The sequence below is a fragment of the Pocillopora damicornis genome, chromosome 14 (assembly GCF_964200805.1).
Source record: "Pocillopora damicornis chromosome 14, jaPocDami1.2, whole genome shotgun sequence".
In the NCBI taxonomy this organism is placed as follows: domain Eukaryota; kingdom Metazoa; phylum Cnidaria; class Anthozoa; order Scleractinia; family Pocilloporidae; genus Pocillopora; species Pocillopora damicornis.
Window position 1 is genome coordinate 5,174,701 of NC_142683.1, and position 27,951 is coordinate 5,202,651.

The following is a 27,951-nucleotide window of genomic DNA, read 5'->3' on the forward strand; positions in this document are numbered from 1 at the left end:
TCTTACACTCGAAAAAACATAAACAAAACAGAACCGAAACAGAGCGCAAACGAACACAAAATATCAGTAAAACCTTCGTTGCGACAAACCATGCTTGAGTTCAGTAATGTAGATAAACCACATCTGTACAAGTTTGTTTTCAAGTCACTGCCAAATCATACACCTTAAATATCTGACATTCCTCTTCTTGGACTCGAATCAATTTGCGCGTCGTTTGAGAGGTGAGAAAAAAGAAAAATCAGAGTAAGTTCTGGATAGGCCCTATTCGGATAATGAACAATCCGCAGAAGCCATTTACTTAGGTTCCAGCCATCCGAGTACTAAAATCCATATTCAATAGTCCTAAACGTGTAGTACAAAACTGAAAAGTATAGACACATTTTACGGTGACTCACCCACTCACCCTGACCAGACAGACTACTCGAGTAAGAGGAATCAGCCACCGTAAAGAGTTTAAAAGCTGCACCAATTTAAGTTATTAACTCAGTTGATAATACTAAATTACCCTGTTATCTGTTATACTCTCCCACCGACGCAGCACCACAGTTTCTTTTTACTCGGGTAAAGGGATAAGGAGGGGGAGGGGGAAGAGACGAATACAACATGGTCAGCGGTTAAATTTTTATAGATAAACTTTGCCAGTGATCCCGCCGCAGTGTCTAGATAAAGCCTTAATTTTAATAAGCTTTGGTTAAATGCCAGAATTTTAACACGGGATTATAAACTATCTCTGGTTAATTATTTTAAAAGCCGGTCACCGGCGGCCAAACGCCGCCCGTAAGACCTCTTATCGGAGTCTATTAGCCCCTTGACTCCTAAAGGGTAAGAGGCTTTACGGTCCCTTTTCTGGACGCAACCGCCTATTACATCGTTAGCTGCAACCGTTTATGGAAAAATTTATTGAAATCGCTGCAGTTATGTGGCATTTAGTCAGTTTTCGCAACCAGTCTTTATTAAAGGTTGATGACGAATATTTTACGATTTAAGTTGTATTACATTTAATCCACCGCATGCGTCATTGACCGAAGGGAATGTCACGTACATAGTCATCGCGCGAAACACAAGGTCGCCTTTGATCTTTGGACGAAGTTGGTTCAGCCATGTGTGACGTCGCAATACTGAGACGAATTCAAAATGACAACAATTAACAGGATACAGGTCACGATACTAAGACACGTAGGAACATGAGGACAAAAAAAACATTTCCTTAGAGAAAAAAACATCAAAAAATGGGGACAATGACCCAGCAGTAGCGTAGGAATGTGCCTCGTCAACCGTAACGTTTCCTTGCAAACCCCTCTGTCAATCCAACACGCTCTTCACGTCACGTAACACGCGCATGGGTTGAACAAAATCACGCATAACGTTTCACGCGAACGCTTTATTTCACTTGCTCTATACAAAACTACGAAAGGCTCTCTAGTTTCTCCTAATAACAAATGAACTTAGCGGTAAGTAAAATTTACTGAAACTTTTACTCTTTTTAACGCACACATATCGTGACAAGTACCCTCTTGCCAGCGCACCTTTTCATTTTGTATTACTTAAGTCACACACAATCACTTGCGGTTGGCCGTCGGGAGACATCCCGAAGAACACCTGTTGGGCTGAAGATTAATTAATTTCCTATTGTTGTATTTTTGTTAAATTTCTTTGAACTCAGTGTGAACTGCAAAAACAACTTACGGAAATTTGACTCCAGGTTATAATAAACTATTCACGATGGGGAATGACCGAAAACGAATTTCTCCTCACAATATGAACTAGTTGTCAAGCGAAGAAGGTGACGAGGAGAGATCAATTTATTGTTTCAAATATTTTTTTATTTAACATTAAGTTCTTAAAACTAAGAAGTAAGAAATGTGTGCAGACAGTGACGGAGAATTGATATCTAGATGACTAACGTGGTGAATGAAGATTGATGAATGAGGGAAATCAACTCAAGCGATTAATTATTCCAAGCGCTAAAACAATAAAGCTTCTAGTCGCCCTGACAACAGATCCCACTAAAGCATAGCGGCAGACTCGCGGGGCAATGATGGTCTGAAAGTTAACTAGGAAAATTACAATTATGAATTTGTTGAGGGAAAGCGACTCAGGCTGAGGAAATATGAGCGAATCCTTCAACAGAAGTTTCGCGACGAGCAGGGGAAAGATCACTTATCATGAAAGGTACGTTTGTTCCGAAGCGGGTTATTGAAGGATCGCTTCAACTTTTAGTGTCCTTGTGGCTTTTTGATTTTGAAGATCTATCGCGATTTCACCGCCACAATCCGCTTGCATTAATATTCAAACGATTACACATATAATATGGATAGAAACAACAATTTATACGATATGAAACCATATTCCCTCATACACTAAATAACCCTCAGGATGAATAACAATACTCATACTATTTGTCTGTGTATTTACATAAACAGACACTCTTTTCGAAATTCAATAACAGATTATTGCGATATAATTTTTACACCTCTTTTAGTTCATAATGATTTCAAAAAGGTAAGGGCAGCTGTTCTTTTAGCCCTCACGCGATATAGAAGTTAATTCTAGCATGTGGCTGAATAAAACTTCGATAATTAGTCTTGTTCCACTATCTTCAGCACGCTAGCGCATGATAGAGTTCGAAAGAATATGTTAATACTTTCTTATTTACATAGTTGTATGGCGTTGATCGACGCAGAAAGAATGGAAATTATTGACTATTTTTAAACGGGTATCTTAGGCAAGACGAGTAGTGTAAGATAGAGTTGTTCTTTGGAAAATTCCTCCGGTTTTGAAAATGTTGCTTTTGTGCTTTCGTGCTTCTGTTCATTTCCGGTCACCGATTTGCGTATTTTCGGAAAGCAGCAAAGTCATAAGGGAACGTTTTCCAAAATATCTTTAATGTAGGGTGAGGAACTCTTTACACATTCAGTTAAACTGTCAGAAAAATTTTCCCAGCTGTCCAACATACGTCAGACAGGTCGACAGAAACAAACAGTGTATAGCACACCTAGCAAACTCAGCATGTCACATTCTGTAGATCAGGCAGATGCAGTGCACCTTCAGGCAAATTGCTTCATGACAAATGTATTGCTAAAGGTTTGGAGGTGAACCCAACTTGCATCCATGTTAAGATGAGTCATTTGGAATTGCTAAATTCAGTAAGCTTAAGATTGAAATTTTGAATCAGGCTGGCATTATGGCAAACAAATAAAGGGGGTATGTTTCAAAAGAAACTGTGCTGCGTTGGTGGTAGAGGATAACAGTCGGAGTGATAACAAAGTGCAAACACTTGAAATGTCAGCTTTTAACCCTTTATGGTGGCCAAATTTGATTATGGCAGCAGCACTACTGAATGCTGAAAAATTAGCAGCTAAAAACTATGAAGACTGAGAAAGCTTAATTGAAATGTTTCATCTATTCCAGGGAAACTGGAGACATAATTTAAGGAAGGATAATTTAATTTTATAAGGAAGGGGGTGAGAAAGGGGGATTTAAGTACCTTACCTTTCTCCCCTTCCAATTAGGGATGTCACAAGCACAAATTAAACATCTCACTGCATCAGGTTATTATAGTTAACCCTTTAAACCCTTATATCAGTATGCATATTCTCCATTCTGTTCTTTGTACATTTCCTAAGGTGCTGACAGGGAGAATTTGTTTGCCATCAAATGTTTCTCTCATTGGTGATCATTTCCTTTATTCTCATGACCTTAATGTGTGATTCAGGGGTGATATTATAGGGAAAAAATTAGATGCTAGTCACTCATAGGGTTTAAAGCGTGAATCACTGTACCATTACTGGATCAGGGCAAATTTTGAGGGTAAAACATGACATAGTTGATCAGCGACGAATCCTAACCTCCTTTTAAAGGAGGAGAAGGAGTATTGGTTGAGGAAGTCACATTCCTCAACTACATGTACTCTATGCTAACCAAACATGGATAATGACATTTGTTATTACAAGATATTAACCAAAAAACTGCCTAATTTTCCTTCTTTTCTTGTTACAACATGGTATTGATCTGCAAGTGGGTAGAAAGGGGATGAAGTGTCTTTATTCTAAATAGAACATTAAACAAGGGGCATGATAGAATTCAACCATGAGGCGTCTAAACAAAATTTTGTTGGCAACTCCCTTCTTCCCCCCCTCCCCTTCCCCCCACACCACAACCCTCAATCTGGGTTTTCTGTATTGACCAATGTAACTTTAGTACACAATCATTCATGGCCAGCACTTCCTCAAAAATATACTGGGTTTAAATTTTTGGGATATACCGTTATATCAACCATAAAAACCTGAAACAATTGCAGTAATTTTTGTTTCCTGACTTATCATACGTGGAGATCAGGACCATGAATAAACCACAAAGTCACAAACTTAAAATATTTGTTGTCTATAGTTATCTGTCTAAAGCTAACACAACAATAACAGGGAAATAATTCCTATGTCTGAAGTTTTTCTTAAAACCTATTTCTTATCAGACTCACAAGCTAGAGAATTAGGGTTGTTTAAAAGTTGATAAATTCATTTTTACCAAATGTTTCTAGGGCTTAAAATTACTGATGAAACACTAGAAGATAGATTGGCATTTGATGAGATTTTTGTGGAATACTTCAATGCTTTCTTAGCATTGCCGGTAAGTACGCAGGTTATGTTATATTTAATTTATCATGCCACATACTTCTATTCACAAGGAAGCTTAATAATCCAACAAATATCCTTAGATATACCTACATTTCTTTTTTGGGCAGTCTTTTAGTTTAGCTTCAACAATTAAATTCATCTTTTACTGGGAGTACTCCTGTTTAACAGAGCCTGACTCTCCACTCAGGAGTATAGATGAGTATAGAAAAACTGTCTGAGTAACTTGGCTAACTCTTAGCAATTACCCTGCAATGGAGTCTAAGCATTCTATCCAGGGCCCAGAGTTAAGCAACACTGACTTACTCAGGGGTCTCAAATGGTTTTGAAGTGGGTGTCAGACTCAACAAAAGTAAGTGACTGTAAAGGGTTCATTAAGGGCCAAAAGGTAATGATTTTGAACAGAGTACCCAGCAACATGTTATCAAGTAGCCATTGGAACTTCAGCAGTGACACCAGCTTGTTTTGATAACCCTGTTACTCCCCTGTAATTGCTTCATGCTTCTGAAAGGGGGATTAAGTTGAAGGAGAATGATAGTCTCCTGAGCTGACTTTACCATTACCTATGCAGTACTCTTTCATACCACAGGTGCCTAACATGCACCCAGGGACTCCCTTTCAGCAATTCACATAATAAAATAAGTCTGGTTTGTTTTTCCCTTTCTAATCCCCTATGGGGCCTTGGATTATTAACTATACATGAATTTGCATGTACATTGTATATTGTGTTGTTGAAAAGTTTATGCAAGTCTTTCTTGAACTACCAGTAATCTTAAGAGTAACCTGTCTCAGGGTATGCATAAGTTATTAAAAGCACAGTTCCAACAAATAAATTTTAGACCTCTTTCTGCAACATTGTATAAGTCAGTTGCATATATAAAAGTTGTGCATTCTTTTTAAAGCCCTTAAATCAAAGAAATCTATACTGAAGATACTTCATAATTATGCAATTAATAAAGAACTATATGAACATTATTTTTTAAAAGATGTATCCAAAACTCTACAATAAATTTTTTTCTCTAAATAACTTTAACGTACCTTGCACTTTCTTTTTATCAGGCTTTCACCAAGCAACTGCAGTATGATCCACTATCTGGGACTTTTAGGGATTTCACTGGAAAGACTGACAGTGATTTCAAAGATTTAAAACCAAGTCAAGACCCAGAAGCTGACACAAAACAGAGAGAGAAGTCCTTTACATGGGTGAAAACAGAGAGACTGCCATTGTTTGTGAGGTAAGGACTGCATTTTTAACACTTTACGACCTAACAGCAGAGAGAATATATTTTCTCCATATTGTTGAACTCTATACATTTACTAAGGACTGGCGACAAGGAGAAGCTGTTTAACAATCAAGATCTTCTTTGGATGGTGATCATTTTTTTATGATGGTGATCATATTTTTGTGACCTTAACATGTGATTTAGATGTAATATTGTCAGAAAAAAAGATGCTAGTCAGTCCTTAGCCTGCAGTGCTGGCATCTTAATAGGGTGACCTAACCTTACAAGATCGCAATCAATTTTTGGACCAGCCATATGTTTAATTTGGAGTTAGAGTGGATGGTAGGGGTAGGGGGTGGTGGAAGGGCAAGAAGACAATTTTCACCACCCTACCCCTACCCCTCTCCTTATTTTTGATCACCAAACGCCCCCTGGGTGCAAATTTCTTTCTCTCCCCAGCCTTATGCTGCCATTAAAATGAAGATGGCAGCCATAATTTTCGTTATGAAAATACTGAGCTCTCTCTTGCCAAAATTATTCCTGCTCTGCAGGCTAGTCACCCATTGGGGTCAAAGGGTCAATGAACAAAGAACAAGTGAATACTTTAATTAATATATGAAGCATGTAATAAATCACTTCAACTAAACCTCCTTTTGAAAATTACAAATGGAGTTCTTGCTTGACCCAGTGAATTAAATAACCCTGTGTGAGAATTAAAATTTACTGTGAAACTGTTCTAAAAATCTTTCATCTGTCAGTTGTGTTTTGGTGGCCCAGGTGACCAATACACACGTACATGATGCCAAATGCACCATAAAGAAATCTCAGTGTTTCTGTGAGGCTCTGATCTGAAATAACTTATGGGAACTTTGAATTTAAAAAAAAACTGGCAAATTATTAACCTAAGCTAAAAGAAAAAATATTTTAACCCAGGAAAAAGTTTGGGGGTACTTCAAAGAGTAGATTTCGTAGGGTGAAGTGTTGAAATCTACCATCTATGGACAGATAAGAGTGTGGAAACTCGAAAACACTGCCGAGATATTATTGTGTCGCTAGAAACTTAAAATGTGTCATCGAAAGCCTTAAAAAGCTAGTAGGTGAAGTTTGTAGTAATGCTTTTTCTTAAATTTGAGGCGGTCCAAAGTTATGCGACATTTTCCAAGTCACTGCTTGCATTTATCAGCTATAATGGCTCCTTTACAAATGCGGCGAATGTTTATTTCACTACCTAGTTTCGTCCCTGAAGAACAGCGATATATCAAAATTTCACGGGACTGTGAGACGTATGATAATACTAAACAGTGTGTCTTTAACTTAACAGGACTGAGTGCTTATACTCGAAGCAATCGAAAATTTACGTATTATTTGCCGTTTATAAGTTTCTTTCTCGGTGCTCAGTGCTGAAGTAATAACATGGTAGTGGTATTGGAATGATTTTCTTACCTGTAGAAAATAGGTTAAACTAGAAAGTTTATGCAGAAAACTCTCTCGCACTTCGTCGTGTTGTAATTCAAGAAACAGTTTGAGGGACAACTGATCGGATTCACGGTGTCTTTATGGCGGGAAATGCGCCAGGTTCTCACATAAATCCGCTACTTTTTCAATTATTTTACGCTAGTTTATTGGTAGTAGGGATGTTCAATGAATGAAGCTCAACCTTTATTTCAAGTGAAATTGTTGACTGACGATATTTTTTTAACTGAGAAATGAAGACAAAGAAGTGAATGTCCAATCGGCGTGGGGGTGGGGTGGGGGTGCTACTGGCAACTATTTTGGCGGGAAAATAAAAAAAAATGGCAGAGTTCTCTGTCGGACATGACTATTATTCTTTTTTGTGCTTGCAAATAAACTTTATTGGCCTCGAATTTGAGTGCAGATTCGATTGTTTTTAAACAAGCAATTTAAGACCAGAAAAGCCGGAGAACATGGATGGAAAAGAACAGCGGCCAAGCCCGCTATTTATGAAAGAAGTCTATATGATTTGTTTTTTTTCAGTAGACTGAAATCGAAAGGGATCATTTCAGTGTAAATTTGACCACTGTTCTTTCTCTCAACATTTTCCCGTTCACATTATCTCTTACAAAACTTCTGCTCAACATTAATTCTGCCATTCACAATATTCGCCGTCTTTTTGAGTGGAAATAAGCCAGGACTAAAACGTGCCAATTCTTTCTCTCTATAATGTTTTATTTCTAATATTTTCTTTTGCATCAGCTATTTAGTTTTCTAGCTACTTCACCTAACATTTATTTTTTTAGAACCCGTCTCTATCTCGAGTACAAACTCTGCCGTCTCCTTCTGCGCACGCTCGAAAATCGAACAGCGCGTGTCAGCAGTCGTGGCCTGGGTGGGTACAGTCGTGCCACAAGTTATACCGTCTTTAGCCCAGTTGGGAATGTAGTCCGTCCATCAAGTCGTGCCTCTAACCAATCATGGCCAGGTATTTTGATTCGTCATTATGGAAGGAGGCCGCTGGGCAGCGCAACAAGTTTGCCTGCCATGATGAATTTGGGAATAGCACCTAACGGCCAAACGATTCAGAAGAAAGAAAATGGAAAAGAAAGCAATAAAGACGTGGAAGAAAAAATGGAAGGTGAGCAACGCATCGCAAAGAGAGTTATTAGGATGTACCGTAGTGATTCGATTTAGCGCCCGGGGCGCTTATTTACTTCTGGTACGAAAAGGGAGGGCGGTTATTAAGGACAGAGTGCTTATTTCGTTTTCGAGAAACAGAAGAATATGCGAAACAGAGCTTGTTGTATATTTGAAAACGATGAAGAAAACGAGCTTGTTATTTCTCGATCTTTCCTGGCGAGAACGAAAAGCCGAAGAAATCATTCGTTTGAAAGAACTGTGCGCTCACATGGATTGTGAGCGCACATGTCTCTGTTAAGAAACTGAGACGAGGGCAACTGTTTTTTGCAGTGAGGCTATAAATGAGCTGTTAAAAGAAGTTAAACCACGGTTGATCTCAATAGACATGTACATGTATCCTAACAGTGCCATCAGAATAGGGCGTTTAGTGGAATAGGGCTTTTGTAGAATAGGGGCGCTTATCAATAAAAAACAAATTCGAGGGGGGAGAGGGGTGTTTATTGGTGTTAAAATCGAATCATTACGGTATTGTTGTTTGACTCCCGTGTTTGTTAAATATGATTTTCCGTTTGTCAAACCGAACAAACGAGACGTCACCAGCATCGATTTTAGGAATCAGTTATTTTTATCGCCGAAGTAAGGGGGGGAAGGGTGTTCCGAGGATGTTTGGGGGGACGAAGGGGGGATCAAAAGTCGCTAAAAGAACATAAAGGGGGGAACTATAGAACATTGACAATTAATGAGGCGGGGGGGGGGGGTGGATTATTAAAATACCAGAGGGACAAGAGGGAAAGGGGGCTAGTTCAGGTAAATTGTGTTGTGATACAACCAATATCCTCTGTCCTTCCCCCTTCCCTCCGGTCCCTCAGATGAGTAGTCAGACTGTTGAGTGTCCATAGTCTATTACATACGTAGTAGACGGAAGTGGTGATAACCTTCCCCTTGTATCACAGATAGTAACTGGGAGAAGAGCTGGTATTATGATACCCCATGGGTAACATCACCGGCAAAAATATTTAGGTGATTCACTGAATTACTGTATTTTAACCTGATTTCCTTATTTATTGATAAGAATAGCTTTTCCCCCTTCAAAACAGCTTCAACAACCCCACCTCTCTTCCCTCCCCCCTCCCCCCCCCCCCACCTTTCCCACTCCCTGTATTTAGTACAACATTGAACCAGGGGATGGAGAGAAAACAGACTGAGGTTAGAGGATGCAATCAAAACAAGCTGACATTTCAATCCGATTCCTCTCTTGAAGGAGCCGTGATCACTGAGGAACAAATTGATGGTGACAACGTGACTGGCGTGACCAGGACAAACGAAGAAACCGATAAGGATGAATCAACACTCGAAAAGCGCAAGGCAAGAGCAAAAAGTGTCACGCTTAAAGATGAGGCCAAGACTCACGGTAAGTCAGGCGTCCTTGTGCCAAAGCACTTTTATACGCAGGGTGTGGTAATCACAACGAACACAACAGCCAATCAAATCAATGGTTAATATCACAAGCAACCTATGAGAACCTATTCTATTTTGAAAAAGCATCCAGCGCCCACTATGAGTGATCGATCTTAATTTTGAATTTTTTGGTCGGAAAGGTTAAGCGATTTTTTAAAAATGCTTTAATTCCTTCCTTTTTAAGTTCTTAGAACATTTCATGGTACTGCAGGGGAAGATTCTATTCTTAACTCAAAAATAAAATTTATGATGAACAAAGATAACTTATGATAAGAATACATGAAAGTCATATATTTGTACTGCGGAAAATACATTTTAAGCAAATGAAGATCATCGCTGTATATACTCAACTTAAGCAGTTGAGAAATAAGGCCTGAAAAAAATTCAGGCCTGAACGGGAATCGAACCCATGACCTCTGCGATACCGGTGCAGCGCTCTAACCAACTGAGCTATCAAGCCAACTGGGAGCTGGTCAATTGTGAGTTCGTTATATACCCGTAGATGGAGAAGGTGTGATAAGAATACATGAAAGTCATATATTTGTACTGCGGAAAATAATTTTTTTCAGGCAAAAATTATTTTCCGCAGTACAAATATGACTTTCATGTATTCTTATCACACCTTCTCCATCTACGGGTATATAACGAACTCACAATTGACCAGCTCCCAGTTGGCTTGATAGCTCAGTTGGTTAGAGCGCTGCACCGGTATCGCAGAGGTCATGGGTTCGATTCCCGTTCAGGCCTGAATTTTTTTCAGGCCTTATTTCTCAACTGCTTAAGTTGAGTATATACTGCGATGATCTTCATTTGCTTAAAAGATAACTTAGTTATGCAATAAATTAAAATCTTTTCTCAATGAAAAAAAAGAACCTTATTCATAATTTTCTTTCTGTTGTTTTTCGCAGATCCCCCAAATGACGAGGATTTGGAAATCAAACCGGAAGAAACGGAGGAACCTGAGGCGGAAGACGACTTCTCAGATTTCCCGGATAATGAGCTTGGTGCTGTTGTGGCGTTTGACGAAGATGATTTGGATGAAGCACAAACAGAAGCTGATGTTAAAAACATTACTAGCAAGCATCAAATGTCAATCGAAGAACTAAAGAGAGAAGTTTTGGGATCGGTAAGAAACATTTTCCTAAACTACGAGCAGTTAGCCCTTGTGAGTAAAAAAAAAACCGTGAAAGAAAAAAAATTGATGTTAATGCGCCGAGCGGAACTGTGGGAGTGAGGCACATGTCGTCGTGTCCCTTCTACAAAGGATCCTGTGATTGACAGTGAGTAAGAGAGAGGCCAAACAGCCTGATTTTGTAAACAGGAAAAAATAGGTCCATGAGCTTTTCTTGATGTAAAGTTTTGAATTAATAGATGACTTAGACTAAACCAGTTAGATTATTCGCTCTCAATTTCTATGCGTGACTGTTGATTTGGGCTTTGCCCTCATCAACTATTACGCAACTGAAGTCTTACGCTCATAATCTAATTGTTACTTTGTTTTGTATTAGTCTGTAATTATATCTGTTATGATGCCTTTTTTTCTCCTTGGTGACATTTTCACAGCTGCAAGGCATGGAACTTTTCAAGACATTTTTAGAAGACAAGTCGGGAAAACATTTGTTTCATTTTTGGCTGGACGCCGAGAGATACAAAGACAGTTTAGAGTCTGAACCGGAGGATACACTACGAGAACAGATGACAAGATTGTTCCGGTAAGATGACACTTTTTTGAAGTTTTCATCTTCCTTTCATTATTGGTAAAGGCCACGAGGATCAATGTCAATATCTGAGCAATTGCGCGCCTACCCCTCGCCTAACCCAACATTAACCCTAATTTGTTATCAGTCGACTGTTGTTGGTTTAAGGGAGGGGTAGGTACGCTCTTGCTGAGATACTAACATTGATCAGGCTACGGAATGTAACAGATGTCACCGTTGAATAAAGGGGGTAAGTTTCTAAAGAAACTGATGCTGCGTCGGTGGGAGAGTATAAGAGGTAATTTCGTGTTAACAACTGAGTTGAAAACGTAAATTGGCCACCGTAAAGAGTGAAAAGGCTGACGTTGCGAGCGTTAGCCCTTCATCCGAGCGATTGAAGGAATTGTGGGTTGTGTGTGGGTTTACATGCACCGTTAAACTTCGGTCGGGATGTCACACAACGTTTTTCCCACTGATAGTGGTTTGCATGACTTTTCAAGATATGGTTTTTAATGTAAGAAGAGATGTGGTTGCCAGTTCAGTTTGATAATTTGACGCTCAGTCATAATTTATTTAAATTTATTTCCTCCTCAGAGAAATTCAGGACAAGTATAAGAACTTTTTGACAGTAGACGCAAAGGTAGAATGATTTTCTGTCCGTTTGAAAGTTATTTCATGTTTCTCTGTCAAGTTATAAGGTATTCATAATGCATATTGTATCTATCCATAGGAACAAATAGAGAGAGCACTCTATGAAGGTGGACTCACACAGGATCTGTTTGCGAGGACGCAATATGACATGCTGAGGAGATTACGTTCCTACTGGATCCCAAGGTTCTTGGTTCATGTGGAAAGGAACAGTGACTTTGGGTAAGGGAGTTTAAAGTAATTGCATTCGTTGAATAAATTATCGAAAGATGTGACGTTAGCCCAGTTTTTCATTTTTAATTTTAACAGTTTATGGTCGTCCTTTTACATCTTTCCACTACCCACGGGGAAACCTCTTACTAAAATTCTAGCAGGAGAGATTTGTGTAACCAGACTGCAGGAATTGTTACACTGAAATTGAATCTTTAAATCCCCAAACTTGAATTTCGTAGCAATGTGCCTGGTTGTGTATTTCGTTGTTTTGGTTCTTTGTGCAAGGTTGTCTGTCTATCTTTCCGTCGGTCTGTCCGTCCGCCCCTAGCCCCCAACGTAAGGGGCAGGTCATTATTTATCTCCCTGGAGGGGCAGGAGATACTGGCTGTGTCAGTGTCACAATAAAATTTACCTGATCCCTTCTAAGGCTCTGTGATATTCTAATGTTCGCTCCTCGTTGGCATTCAATGTTCCATAGTCCTCCCCCCCTTATACTTTGTCGATTTCGACCGATTCCTTCCGACCCCCCTGAAAACCGTATAATCCCCTCGAAATCCCTCGGACCCCCCTGCCCGGCAATAAATAATGAGTCGTCCTTAAGTACGTCTCTCTACCTCTCTCTTCATTTGTTAGTCTGCCCGTAGGTCGACTTGATTGGCTTTTTATCTGTCTGTCGGTCTCTCTGTCTGTGAGTCTGTCTGTCTGTCGGTGTCATGTAGTTCGGTTCTGTCATTCCGTGCGGTGATTGTCTGATTTTCGTTGTTTGAATCTGATATTTCAAGCCACGTTGATTCTTAAATGAAAGGGCGTTTATCTCTAGATCCTGGACATACCCCTTTCCTTCTTTTTTTTCCGCAGAGATCAGTACATGGGATATAATGATCTCAACCGCCCACCATCAGGCTTGAGTTTCTTTCCCACTGTTTCGTTCGCTCACTCCTTACCACCGCTAGGGGAATGGTGCCGAGAGGTTGTTCGGTCACGCCAGTGGGACCGTGACATCATGGTGAAGGAGAATAGGAACAAATCAGCGCGGAGAAGACTGAGCCGAATACCTGAAAGGTAGGTTTGCGTAGTGACCAAGTGACAACGTCTTAATATTATAAGATAGCACGTTCAATGTCCTAATTGCACAAGCCGCACGTGCAGGTTGATCAATAGACCTCTCGCCAAAATAATGACCAAAAAACAATTTTAACAAGGAAAATTATTTTCCTCCTTCATGACAGGAAAAAACTTGACAACTCTTACATTATGTATGACGAGCCTAAACCAATGAGAGCAGATAAACCAGTCAAAGTTATCAACACTTAAGCTTTCTCCATCACAAACTCTTAGTTTGCCAAGTGCACTCTAACTAATCCCTCCATGCTGTTTCTCGGGTTTTTTCTCTTAAGGAACGAAGAAGAATTCACTGCTGCTCTTCGCGGAGAGAAGGAGGCTGGATGTCCTTTTAAACGCTACTTGGAAAAGTAAGTTTTTTCTTAAAATCCTAGCTGTTCGAACAAAATGTTTGTAGAAAGCTTGGCGGTACTTAAGAAATTTCCTAATCAACTTGAGTGCAAAAACAGCAATTTCTATCTCTATGTTGTGATTTATGCAATAACGTTGCGTGGCAAAGAGAAGGTAACCCATTTGACACGTAAGATTGACAGTTAAGGCGTGTTATCGTTAGCGCCTATTAGGTTATGTCACAAAGAATTAAAGTATACAATTTTGAGAGTAAGCGTGCGAGATAATCTTCAGCCTGAGAAATTCTACCAATAAAGTAGCTTTTTTTTCTAATCGATTCAGTCAGGTTTCAACACAGAGGCCTATCTGGTCCACTCTTTGACATATGAGCGAATATTTGGTAAATATTGAGGAAAAAACCTACAGGATAGAATATTCAGGGTGGCGCTTTTCGGTTGAGTGTCGTTAAACCAACAGGAAAGTTATAACAACAGCCAATTCAGTCTTAACAAAGTAAAAACACCAGGAGATGATGAGGACTCTTTCGGTCGTTTCACGCCTTACCGGCTCCTGACACTTCCTTAAAAGAAAAGTCGCTTAAATTATATTTTTATTGCAAACTGCAGTTATTAAGTTTTCTTCTGATGTATAGTTTGCAAGGATTTAAGTGAAACTAGCGCGCGTACGAATTTTTTCCCGAAGGACGCTTGCGAAGGTGGGAAGTAACCCTAAACGGGTTTAAACGCGGGAAAAAGTGAGCGACCGAGTTTTTTAATTTGTTTCTGATTGGTTGAGGGAATTGCGCGAGTTTTCTTGAAAAGTCACACTACGCAGTAAAGTAATACTAAAACGAACCCCAAATACTTCCGACACTTTTGAGAATTTCACTTGTAGTTCTAATTTCTCCACTTTGCCTTTTTCCAAATCTACAGTAACACCAGTGTTGACAAGTCTTTATTATGTAACCTCCTATTTTGGTTGGATGTAACTGATTTCAATGCAGCCGAGAAGAGATCTGGTGACCGTTACCTCAGACTGGTCAATGCTTGGGCGATATTCAACAAATATATTGCGAAAGGTAAACTTTATCCTTTTCCATATGGTACATCTATTTACTTACTTATTTATCTGTGTATCGATCTCCATGTTCAACCGTTTATTAATTTTTTTTTATTACGTTTGTGTTCTATTTTTATTTAATGTTTGATTTACAATATTATGTTAGTTCACCGTTGACTCTATAGTCTCCTTGCTCATTAAACGAAGTTGCCTTTTCGCGGAATTTAGATGCTGAAATGAACATTGGATTGCACAACAGTGAAAGTCAAAAACTAGAAAGCAATCTCCTCTCATCCGAAGATCTACCGCTGGCCTTTTTCAAACCGGCTCAGGTAACAAGTTCAATTTTAACCCTGCCATATTTAGTTATATTTGTTGGCATTCCCACCTTTCACGATTTTTGTTTAGGAGTAGTTTTTATACAAAGGAAATTTTTGCGAAAAACCATATTAAACAGAAAAGCAGGATATGTGCCTTAGACTATGATTTAATCAATCGACCCCACCTGATTTTGAACGGGGGCATACGTGAAAAGGAAAACGAGGGAATCATTATTTTTTTAAAGTTGTTTTCTTTATTCCGCCCTTTTTTTTTTCTTTAACGTATGTTCCAATGCCGTTCAATTCGTCGTTGCTCACTTAACACTCGTGGGTTGAGTGAGGCACTGAAAGAATTAATATTCTAAGCCAAGAACATGACACAGTTTCATCCGTTGGGCTTGGACCACAGCGCGATATGCCGTTTGAAGCCAGGCGCACTCACCATTTAAAGGCCCCCGTTTCTCCCACGTACCACCTGATGAACGTTTTACTTTGTTCTTGACAGGAGCATGCTGTGAAAAGACTTGAACCAAGCTGGGAAGCCTTCAAACACTTTGAAGAGGAAACATTTTTGAGGTAAGTTAATGGTGAGGTAATTTTGCAACTCTTACCTAGATCTCCTTCGTTGTCATTGTAAACTATACTGATGCTCTGATCACAACTATCGGTAAGAGGTTGTCGCATCATTGCAGCCAGGCCCTCTCCGTCGGAACTCGAACTGCAATGGCATTGATTTATTGCGCATTGAACGAACTAAAAGAGGCGCTCAAAATACTAGAATCCTAATGTGCATTAATTGTTTTATTGATCGAATAACTGTTTGGAATTTCCAGGCCTGTCAAGGGACCTTTTGATCGTATGTCCAACATCTCCAGCGAGAAGGTTGAAGAGAAGAGTCGATATTTCTCGCCGACATCAGGACGCTGGGTGAAAAGGTAAGAATGAATTAGATTTATTGAGCGTGGAAGATTAGGGGAAGGCTGCACAGTTTTGTGCACGTGCACGCTCATTCGGTTCGGTTTTGCGGATGCAAAACTGACAAACTATCTTCTGCGTGAGGGAAACAGGAAATTGTTATTTTTTAATCCCAAGGTTTCTCGCTTTTTTTTTAAGATGGCAACTTAAACGCTCTTAGGTGGCCCCTAGTTTTTAAAAGTGACCAAGAAACCTCCTAAGTACAACCCTTAAGATGAGATTGAAATACTAATAGTTCCTTTAGTTATGAAAAGAATGAAATAATATAAAAAAAGGAAAACACAAGCCACTAAGGATGGCAATGGTCAGTTGAAGATGCGATCACATAACTTTTGAGAGGCTTTTACATGTGAATTTATGCATTAATTTCTTTTATCATCACCATCGTCATCATTACCGTCATCCTTATCATTGTTTTCTTAATCTTATTTTGATCTTGTGCTTTCAAGACATCCGGGATCCACGCCCTCCCAGAGACAGAGGCGATTGTATACGTCATTAGCAATGGCTGAGGAAATCGACGCTGATCGTTCGTCTCCTCGGACCCAGTCACCAACACGGCCATCAATCCCACAGCCCTCCAAGGTATGCTGCGCTCCAAAGCGGAGGCTCCATAGGAGGAGAGTGTGGGAGGAGGGGATTAGAAACACGCTATAGAAAGAGATGCTAAATTGGAAGAAATAAAATTACAGGGGTTGTTTTGGTTATATAGCAATGGCCAATATGAAAAAGAGGGAAAAGCGTGAAAAAAAAAACAATTAACACCAAGAAGACTCCTCAAGAGCCGGAGAAACTCTTTATGGTGGTAAAGTTATGCAAGGAAATACAGTAAAGTCAAAAAAAGGAAATGAATGGAGAAATCCCATGCGAGATCTCTTTCTAAGGTCGTAAGCAATATTCTTTTGTTATGAAGCACTTTTCGCATAGCTCTGAGGCCTTTTATAGGATTCAATGATTGAACAGGGAGCGACTGCGGCGTAGAGCCAAAAGAGATGTTGGATGGATTGAGACCAAACCCAGGCCTCCTCTTTTCCTCGCTCAGCTCTGAAATCGCGTCCTGTTTACCAAGTGAATGCCATGAACGGATAAACAGCTGTGTCAATTGACTGTTTTCAGTCTCTGTTTTGAGTCTCAAAGCAAAATTCTGCTTAAGCAGACGTATTGTTGTTTACTTATCCATTATCCTTTTAAACTATTTATCTTACAGTTTTTTTTTGTTACAGGCCAAGAAGGCGAAACCCAAAGCCAAAAAGAAGACTAAAGCATCAAAGAATGTTTCTTTCGACTCCAAGAAAAAGAAAGCGACAGATTCCGACGACGATGGATCTGACAGTGACAAGAAAAAACAGGGAGAACCTGCCAAGGCCGCTGTACCGGATTTTGTGGACGTATTAGAGAACAAAGGGTCGGTAACTATAATTTTTCAATCAATTTTCGAGGAAAGATTGGGATTTCTTGGGTTTGAGAGCGCTTTTACTTGCTCTGAAAAATTATGCCAGATTCTTTTGAAGATTGAAAACCAATCGCCTTTACCTAACGTTCTGCCTTGTTTAAGGGCCGTGAATTTGGTTTAACTATGGGTTTCCGTGGTTCCGTGTGTTACCAAGTGTCACTTTTAGAAAATGGTATCTAGAATCGATTTTTTTTCTTTTTTACTGAATCACTCTCCACTGTTTCAAATCCAAGCGTAAAAGCCACGAAGATACGTAAACTTTGTCATAAGCAATACAGCATGAATTTGCTGTTCAGTAGCTTTCCTTTGAATTTTCACACTGTTTCATTCAAAACTTAAAAATCAAAGCCACCTACATGTGTTCAGCATCGGTTTTTTTGGGGGGTAAGAAAATTCAGGTAAGTAGGGATTAAAAAATTAAGACGTTCTCGATTGAAAATTTGTTACTGTTTGACTAAAAGTATATGAAATAGGGTCTGTAAAATTGGCCACAGAATAGACTAGAAAGCAGAAGGGGTTCTGAGAGGTCAGCGGCACATACCCAGAAAAAATTGACCCCAGTACTTCCCCCCCTCCCCCACCCCCACTCCTGAGTGGCACACATTGCGGTCAGTTTCGCAAAATTGAAAGCTTGAATCATTGTTTAATAGAACCATGTCGGCTTTCAAGCAATATGTTCAGAACATGGAGGGAAGGCAGTCTTTAAACCAATTGTTAATGTACTTGGAAATCGAACAATACAACGCCATTTTACCTGCAAAAAAAGTCCAGAAAACGCAACAAGCAACGCATATTTACAAGTAAGGTTATTGTAAAATATTTTAGTTGGTGATGTTGTAAAACCTTCTCCAAAATAGTTGCCGAAATCAGTATAGCTCAGAATGATATCATTATTTTAACGACTAATTCTTTGCTGGATCGACACTAGCACACTTTATGGTGTATTCTTATAAGAAATGTGTAATTATTACTCAACGAGTTGTGACTCCTTTTCTGGCATATATAAATACTGAAGCAACGCCAGAGTCTCATAGAAACACCCTTTATTTTAGCCTTATGTAGCTATAACTCTAAAACGCAGTTTGTGTTATCCATTTTTGAATCGCAGTCTGCATATCGAGTTTTAATCCTTTGCTGACTGGAAAACAATCTATCCATAAGTTTCAGAGCCACTGGAGTAGAATATTTATCTTCTGTTTGATGGATAATTTGCTGATATTTTAACATTTAAAATACTCCTAAAAGAAGTGTATTTGTGCTCCATTCTGATTTTTTTCTCCGATTTCTTCCAGAACCTACTTTGATCCCACATCTAGAAGGTAAATGTTGAATAGTTTTCTTTCATTATTTCAATCATTAATATATTTGTATAAATCGACTTCTCTCTAATTGATTGTCTTTCTCTGATTCTCGTGGATAGGTCGGTGGGTCTTCCCCAGTCCTTACTCAACCAGGTCGATGGAGAGAGACCCACGTCTCCAGTCTTTACCGCGGCGCAGCAATTCGTGCTTGGTGATGTCCAGACTTACTTCAAAAGTTTTTTCAAGGTAGAATTATGCTTGGCACTTGTGTATAAAGATTTGAAGGATAATGTTATCGGGTAACGCTTTGTAAAGGCTCGATTGCCGACCGCTGTTTCCTCTCCGAACCGAAGATTTGCTTGGGAGAGTCAGACTGCATTCGAGAAATCGTTGGAAATTGAGCCTACGCTTTGCATTAAGCTTTTTGGATCGGAAGAGCAGATCTCCCAACCTATCAGAATTCCACGGTTAATAAGACAGGTTGATCCAATATTTATGGCACATTACTTGGCTTGAGCAGTGTTTTCGTAAAAGACCTTTCTTATAAGTCTTAGAAAGTATACACGCTGGCCCTAGTTAGACAAGTCTCGAATAGGCCGAGTCTAAGTGACTTTTTATTTTGAACCGGGCTCCTCGCTTTGCTCAGTCAGTTTTTTCATTAGGTATTATTCCAGTAATCCTTAAGCCTAATGACTTAAACTTTCTCACTATTTATGAATAAGTACTTACGTTTTCCCGCCTTGAAGGCAGTGTACATGTATATACTTTGAGCTCTCATTGGCTCTTTGCGATATTTTTGTGCGTTTTGATTGGCTGATGTGACACTCAGTCGTGAAAGTACTTCAGGCGAGGTTCAAACCCTCTCATATACTAATCAATGAGGTACAACTTTGATTTTTTCCCACTGGTGTCCCTTTCAGCATGCGCAGGACACCGCTGGCCGACGAGAAGGTACACCAAACACTCCTGGAAGTTTTAACAAGGGTGACACATTCGAGAGCTCACAGAGTTTCCTTCAGCTTTACAGAAGAAGAGCGAGAAAAAATAAGGTTCGTATACAGAAGAGCGTCTTCTTTCACGTTGGTTGGACAGGGGCTCTCTCTCTCTCTGCAACGTCAAACATCGCCGTAAAATCTCGTCACGTAAAAACCTGGACAAACAAAGCTATTTCGTGCTCAGCGTTTATTTTTATACTCTTAGCATATTGGTAAGCAGAGTGGACGCACTCTACATTGTAGTTTACAAGCGGACACGTGTATGTCTACCCAGGTTTGCTTGCCTGCTGCTATGTTCCTTTTTTAGTTGAGCTTCCACTCTATGCAGAACTACCAGTTAAAGTCTCTCAACAGCAAAGTTAGACTACGCGTTGAGATCTACAAGAAAGCTTCAACAGGAGTACTTAGTCATCTAACGAGTGGAATCGTTTTTCCTGCCAGGGCCCTCGTTGGCCGCGCTTTATGTGCCCTATGTGCAGTGTTAGAGTACTTGCAATCTCGCACTGATTTATTTGTCTATTTACCTATTCTATTATTACTCATTCATTCACGCATTTATTGGATTAAGTTATCAATTATTATATTAATATTATTTGTATTTTGTATATTTGTATATTTTAGAGCACTGGCCGATCCGCTCCGTCTAAAGAAGACAAAGACAACTTTAAGAAAGTTCTGCAGTCTATACACGGACGTCTTTCGGTTAAAATGGAATATTTTCGGCGATATTTACAGGCCCATGGTGAACCAGACGGCTTTCCTCGCTTAGAGAACGATCTTGTTTTCTATTTGGAAGTTCAGAAGTTCAAGGTAAGAAATTCAAGACACTGTTGCAAAAACAAAGAAAGAGGAAATGCAAAATATGTTATAATAATAGATTACGATGGATAATTAACAATTATTTGCCAAAGTGAGCGTAGATAAAGGGGGCGAGACGCGACGCATTGAGGTAAATAGCTATTACTTTCAGCCACACCGAGAGTCGAACAATTTAGGTTTTATTATAAACCACACAGAGACCTAAAGAGATAAATTATTTCTGTCAATGTATCGAAAAATGGTCAGAAATTAATCACTTGACGCGCGATTTTGTTCTTCTGCTGCTCAGAGGTGACAGGTACAGGCTAAACGCTTCCGAACTAGCTGATCAGCGCGCGCGAAAAGCATTAACCTGTATGGTGTATACTCAACTTGGATATTTTTAGCGCAAGCATGAGAATTCACAGTTAATTTTTGTTATTATACCGGAAAATGGTCGGAAAATTTCAAAACTTTGACGCACGATTTTGTCTCTTCGACCGCTCGGAGGTGAATAGCACCTGGTAATCGCTTCCAAAGCAGCCAATCAGCGCGTGAGAAAAGCACTGTTCACCTGTGTGGTATGTACTAAATTTTAGTGCAAGCTTGAAAATATGATTAAACATTTTGAAAAACTAAATGTAAATCAAAATCATCCACTTTACAGAAGACACCAAATGTGGTTTACAATGAATTCAGTATTGACGCCTGTAATTCAGTTGAGACTTCGATGAATCGCAGGTTACAAATGTGGGACTGCAAAACATTATGCAAAGCAATTGTGACTCCAAAGCATGGTCGGCAATCCCATTTGATAAGAGTTTTGCGAGACTGTTTCTATTGGAACAGAGCGTTGGCTTTAATTACCAGGACGGAAACAACACCACAACATATTGTTTTCTATGATTCATAACTCTCTACTCCCATTTCGTTTACCATCCCATAGTTTACTGATTCTCTTGAATTTTTTTTATGAAATTTTAATTTTTTCTCTCTTTACATACAGGAATTGTTTAACTACATGGACGATGTAAGTCTTATGAACTGGTTGATTTTCTCAGTAGCTTCTTGTACCCACTTCTGAATGATGGAGTGTTTGCTTTCATATCCTAGGTTTCTTTAAATCGTAAAGTAGAGGCAATCATCGAGTGTTTCTTGGACTCAGCCACCCCTCCCTGGCTACAGGTGAGAACATATCGAATTCTTTGTTTTTGTCGTTGTCGTTTGCCCCCTCCCTCCCCACCCCTCAACAGACGAAACTTGCTTGTTTCCGTCGTGCCCCTCTCATCTTGCGTGACTCGTACTTTGCGCTAGCATCGCGCTTGCCTTTGTTCGACAACGTAGAAAAAAAAAGAAATTGTCTATTCAGCAGGCTAGGCTTAAAATTCACCTAGGAACAAATATCAGTCTGAAATATGTGCTCGTTTAAATTTGCTGGCATGTGCACAAAAGAATAAATTATACCGCTTAACTGTTCAGACCGGCATTTAGAGGGATTTCTTTTTCTTTGCGGTAACTTTTTTCCACGCATCTCTCCACGATTTTATTTTTCAACACCATTTTCAAATGCCTTTTACTTAATGCTCCATCAAGGATGAAGCCCATTGGAAAATTCATGTTAATTATCTTTAGCGGGAGACCAGGCTTATTATTTTGACGCCATGCATTGTTTCAGTAGCAGGTGTTGTTTCGCATTGTCACGCAACGCTTGACAAGACCACATAATTAAAAGAAAAACATTTCAAAGTCAAAGTAAAATTTCATTTGCAAATTGAAAAAAATGTGTGTATGTAGACTAGCTTGGACTGCCATGGCACACTATAGAGGGAATTGAGATTAAAACATTTTCTGACAAATGAAGCATCCTATTCCTTCAAAAATAAAATGTATTCTCAGTGCTCCTGGAAAGAATATGTTTTGAAAGTATATATTCATTCGACAACATCACTTCATTACTAGAGTAATTTACATGTGGTTAATTTATTACCCATAGGGTATCCAACTTTTGCTATCAAGGTGGTCTAAACAATGAAAATATTCTCCGTTACGAGTACTGACTTCGTTTACATGGCAAACCAAATTTTAACCCTGAAACCCCAAGCAACTCCCGCGTCACCGTTTACTTAAGTTGGAATTTCAAACCGTCATAAACCATTTACGAATGGTTTGATGTCAACTCGGAAAGTTGCCGTTAAAAGCGTCTTTAAGAATTGATACGATGAAACATCAACCTTTGTCAGTTTGAAGAGCATTTCATTAGTCTGTAATGAACTGTTTTTATATGGTAATACTCTCTCGCTTAAATTTCAGAAAAATTCATAACTCTGACTAAACTTCGGGTAAAATTTCCTCACAGCCCCATACTACATTAAGCATTCAGTTCTTGGATAGAGAAAACAATGACAAAAACAATGGATCGCAAAAAAAACAGACAACAAAAACAAAAAAAAACAGAAAACTGGGAAAACAGATTTATTTTACAATAGTATGGGGTTGTGCGGAAATTTTACCAAACTTCGAAACGTGTCTTGATAAAGTGTTAGGAAATGTTAAGTTTTCATAATTTTCCTATGAAAAGTTGCTTTAAAACTTTTAATAATTGATGAGCGATAAACCAGAGTGTCACCTTGTGTAAATACTTAAAGTTAATATATGCTAAAAAATTCAGATGAAATGAAACTAAGCTCAAACTTTAATTTAAAGTTATAGCCTTAATTTTTCTATCTCTTCACAACTTCGCAGTGCATCTGTTATTTTGTGGGCCAACGGTTTTTCGTATGGAATTCTCATAAAATCACCATAAGATGATGTCAGAAGTTTCCTCCATTCGCGCGGTGCTGGTAAAGCAAACCCATCGAAATTCACTATAACTAAAGGGAAAATGTCGGTCCGTTTTCTTCTCAACGGTCCGTAGATAAATCTTCGTACGAACCATGAGGAATGACTGAACAGGTTTAAAAAATTACCATCAGAATCCGTCTCTAGTACCAGCATATCAAGTTGCAAACCATCCGCAAACTTGCAGCCGTTACGAAGACAATACTTATAACAACTCTTGGTGTCGCGAAGTTTCCCCAACATTCCACTTTGAGGCGGAATTTTGTAAAATACATCAGTGTCTTCTGTTTGGAAAAATATATCATCTGGAAGTTCTTTCAGACCGTATTTAACAAACTTTTCAAAGTCTGCTTTAGGAATGCAAATATCTATGTCATCGTCGAAAGGATTGTGGCCGCCATGTCGAATCGCTCCGAGAAGACTGCCTCTAGTTAACCAGTATTTTATACCGTGCTTTTTTGCAATCAGATCAAAGATTCGAAGAATTCTTGTAAGCACTAACTGAGCCTTTCGAAGTGGTGTTGAACCCAACTGACGGATATCTGGGCAGTCAATGTCGCCGTTTGGAGTATTTTGACACTTTCCTAACTTCGTGTATGCGACTGGACGGCGTGAGTCTAATTCCTGCAAACGAACGCCTCGTTTAAGTAGCGAAGTAATCAAGAGCGATCCCAAAACACATATACCTATCAACATAATCAATGAGATAAATGTAGGTCGCCTCCATCTACGCTGTGTTGGCCCTCTTCTGATCCATCGCCATAAATTTAGCATGGTTTTGAATTCGAAGTAAAGGAGACTTGCTGATCTCCATGTGAACTCTGACGTCAGAAAAATATTCATGTGGCACTAGGCGAGGTTACCTGTCAACTTTAAGTCAATTTTGGTACAAATGATTTTTTCACTCATAAAAACTTTCGCAAGCGCTACCAAACCTTACAGATGCCATCCACTAGCTTCGGAGGCCGTGAATATTTTGTCAGGCTAGAAAATCCTTCTTCATATTTCGCAACCTTTTATACTACGAAGCGTCTATGAAAGTATACAACAATTACTGGCCGAAAGCGAAATGAAGATGGATAGGTAATCGCATATGGCCGTGTTAAATACAGGACTTTTCATTGTTTTGTTAGGGTTAATGAATTGTAAAATGCGCGAATTAGCCCTTTTAAAAAACATTCGCCATCCAAGAAAATTATAATACACGACATTAAGCCGTTTTAAGGGTTCTAAATTTAGAAGTTTCCCGGGGGATTTACCAATGTTAAGGAAAAATGTCCTCTGTCCCAGCAAATCAGCATTTAACAATTTTGCCTTCTGGGCTATAACTGACTATCAATATATATAAATCATGCATGTGAACTACGAATAAAGAAGTGAATATTAAACCGATGTTCGCGGTAATGGACACCACTTGAGCAGAAGTGAAAATAAGGCTTGAAAAAAAGAAATTAAATTAACACTCAATTTCTAAAGTCCACCTTTATGCTCCGTTGGTGTCGACTGATTTCTCTTACCTCCTACCTAAAAACTATGTGATCCTCCCTATAAATTCCCCGAACCCCCGACCGCAGGTGATAGAGCAGGTGATCGAGCAGGTGATCGATTATGAATAGTTCAGTGGCGGATCTAGGGGGGGGGGCATGGGAGGCCCGTGCCCCCCCCTTTTTAAATTCTAGATCCGCCTCTGAGTTGCGTACCCAAACCTTTCACGGCCAAGCGGTTGTTTCAGTGACAGTTACACAGTAAGATCTGGGTACGAGATTAGATTATGGCTGGTTTCTTGTAATCAATAGAAATAGAAAAAAAAGGAAACCCTTTAAAACTCTAAAAACATTCATTCATCTTAATCTGTGAATTTCTTTTTTACAGATTGACATTGGTCCCGAGCTTGCTTCTCGTATTATACACAAGGCCCAGGTCTTTTCGTCGGGGAAGAAAATCCCCAGGGAACAAAAGGAGCCAGGGCTTTTCGACGAGGCTCAAAGCATCTTGTTCAAGGAAATGCTCCCCTACTGGGCAGGATTTTGTAAACAGTACACTCCACCTGAAGATGGGGCAAATGTCAAGTTACCTCGTAAGTGTCTTTTTGAAGAGTGTGGAACTGCGCGTGCGCGGATGCTACTTTTCGAAATCTTTAGAAGCTAAGGAAACGGGTTTTTTCGCCCGCGCGAAGATTTGAGACTAGTTAGGAAGGTTTGCTCGGGGTCTGGCATTAATGATTAGTGCCAGACCTCTTGCAGACCTCTCGCTGGCCAGCGTTTTTCCAGGCGTCATACTTTCCCAAGGGTAAAGAAACGCATATTAACAACGACAGCCTACTGGCAGGCTACTTTTGGGGCCTCCTGATGTCTTCTTTTGTCCTCATATTTTGTCCGATCAAGCTGGTTTTGATTCGTTGTCTTTCTTTCCAGTTCTAAAAAATAATGATCATGATAAAATTTCTGATAAATTAATCAAAATATAATCTTCTCTTTTCAGCCACTAAACAAGAGAAACTCCTACAGAAACGCTACGCAGAATTCCTGAAATACCCGGTAGTCACTAAGACTATCACTCTACCCCTGTTGGTACCTAGTGTACATGGTCAGTCCAAGAGCGAGCTAAGTTTTTCTGTTTCGGACGGAATGAAATGGAAGGTATGCAAGAGACACTGTCTTTTTTATCTAAAAATGAAGATAAATATATGAATAAAGAGGTAAACATTTGTGACGAGGAAAACCAAGGAGATCCCATAAGGCTTCGAGCTAAAGCCAGTTGCGATCGATGTAGCGGTTTTATGCTCCTACGACTGTCGCAAAGGGGTGAGAAGTTTGGAATTGGCAACCAAGCTAAACTAGCTTTTTTCCCAGTGAATTACGGCCAGCTAAATTGACCAATCATACTACGCACGTTCGAACTGAGAGATAACAACGATGATAAATCATATTGGAAGCAGCTTCCTTTTGTTGAGATGGGGTACGTGCGGAATAATGGAATAGAAAAAAGAATGACTTCGTGGTTGAAGTAGTCCTGAAAAGTTTTGTTGTTGCCAAGAATAACTGGTGGTTGACAAAGCGAAGGGAGTCAAGAAGCCTTAAATCAATTACTTGACCCCGATTATGACCTCTTCCCAAATTTTCGAAAGGTGAGTCTCTGTTATAAACAACAGTCTCTCTTTGCCCGGACTATCATCTTCCGGACGAAGTTTTAGGTGATCTTCGCTGGCTTTGGACGAGGATATTCGGACTATCAAACTGAAGCTAAATTGGCGAGCTCATCAATCTCGGTAGCGGAAAGAGGAAAGAAATGTTAAATACTAGAGAGAGGTATAGGGGGAAGCTATCGCGATTGCGTGAATTCGAGGGGTACCAGTTAATTTGACGATAATAGAAAAACGGAAATCAAACATTGTTTTATATTTATACGATAGCTTTTTTTTTTTCCTAGGAAACTAAGGACCTTGAGACAGCTAGTGTTGCGTCGAGCCAGGCAGGGAGTGTTCGTGGGAGAGCGGGGGAGAATGGTGCCACGATGGACCTATCTAATCAGCAAACACAAGTAGAGGTAAACACTTGACGCAAGGTTTCCAATGATGGAGTGTACGCTGTCAGGCAGCGGAGACTAGTGAGAGAGCACGCGCACTTTCCGCCCTTTTTCGTCAACGTATCGGAAGAGAGCTTGTCACAGGCGAGAGCATAGAATGTTTAGCGATAATCCTTTCGTTAATTTTTCTTAGAGGCAATGGTGTGTCTGTTATGCAAAACTACAACTTTTCACCTTCAATACGTGAAAGCTCCCTCTGGAACCTATTTGATTTGATCAAGTGATTTACAAACTTTGATAAACTGCCAATGTCTCTGAACATGTGTACTGTATTTTTTAACAAAAGTGTTCTGAGAACTTAGAAAATACACAGAGACTTTGTAGATAGACTTAAAAGACCGGTAATTACAGCGCAAGCCTTTTGGTACCAGCAAGCAATTTTTTGATTCAATGACGAATTTTCTAGACGCATTGCATTCGCGCAGAAGTATTTATTTTGTAAATTGTATTTTTCTAAAAAATGTAAAAGTATGTGGAGGTATTTTAAATCAATAAAACGTCTATTTTATGAATTTGTTGGCGCTTTTTTCGTCTCATGGAACTAGAATTTAACCCTTTCACTCCACAAGATCTTATTAGTAATTCTCCTTATTTTCTGCCATGCAATTCATGTAATGTTAGTTTGGAGAATTTGATATTGGATCAACTTATAATCTCTTATTGATATTTTTCTTTATTCTCATTACCTGTCTGCTTGATATTGTACTGAC

The 27,951-nt window shown here is 39.4% G+C and overlaps 2 protein-coding genes across 3 annotated transcripts; one reads left to right on the forward strand and one right to left on the reverse strand.

The window, feature by feature from the left end:
- Window positions 1-1,494: 1,494 nt before the first annotated feature.
- On the forward strand, window positions 1,495-27,753 carry LOC113676777 (uncharacterized). 2 transcript variants are annotated; one of them, XR_016182830.1, is made up of 27 exons: window positions 1,495-2,172; window positions 4,538-4,626; window positions 5,691-5,866; window positions 8,113-8,447; window positions 9,711-9,860; window positions 10,816-11,033; window positions 11,471-11,619; window positions 12,199-12,244; window positions 12,335-12,474; window positions 13,324-13,527; window positions 13,863-13,937; window positions 14,850-14,995; window positions 15,205-15,308; window positions 15,802-15,872; window positions 16,130-16,231; window positions 16,721-16,856; window positions 17,495-17,676; window positions 18,375-18,524; window positions 19,017-19,043; window positions 19,145-19,271; window positions 19,946-20,074; window positions 20,642-21,399; window positions 21,825-21,848; window positions 21,932-22,003; window positions 25,529-25,733; window positions 26,138-26,295; window positions 27,086-27,753. XR_016182830.1 is itself a non-coding variant. In XM_089193451.1 (27 exons), the coding sequence occupies exons 1-27, from the start codon at window positions 2,166-2,168 to the stop codon at window positions 27,212-27,214; spliced, it is 3,540 nt and encodes a 1,179-aa protein (XP_089049577.1). In that variant the 5' UTR covers window positions 1,495-2,165; the 3' UTR covers window positions 27,215-27,753. The 2 variants fall into 2 exon arrangements, 1 of the variants encoding a protein (XP_089049577.1); XM_089193451.1 differs by having other exon boundaries at window positions 20,642-20,830.
- Window positions 22,775-24,479, reverse strand: LOC113676778 (uncharacterized). Its single transcript, XM_027193484.2, has one exon. It carries the CDS (start codon window positions 24,428-24,430, stop codon window positions 23,522-23,524), a length of 909 nt encoding a protein of 302 aa, XP_027049285.2. The 5' UTR covers window positions 24,431-24,479; the 3' UTR covers window positions 22,775-23,521.
- Window positions 27,754-27,951: the final 198 nt, after the last annotated feature.

Bases quoted from the DNA above. Each gene is read 5' to 3' on its own strand.
- LOC113676778 (XM_027193484.2), bottom strand. From the start codon at position 24,430: ATGCTAAATTTATGGCGATGGATCAGAAGAGGGCCAACACAGCGTAGA.
- LOC113676777 (XM_089193451.1), top strand. The intron at 13,528-13,862 runs GTAGGTTTGCGT...TTTTCTCTTAAG, and splicing joins CTGAGCCGAATACCTGAAAG to GAACGAAGAAGAATTCACTG. The intron at 22,004-25,528 runs GTGAGAACATAT...TCTTTTTTACAG, and splicing joins CCACCCCTCCCTGGCTACAG to ATTGACATTGGTCCCGAGCT.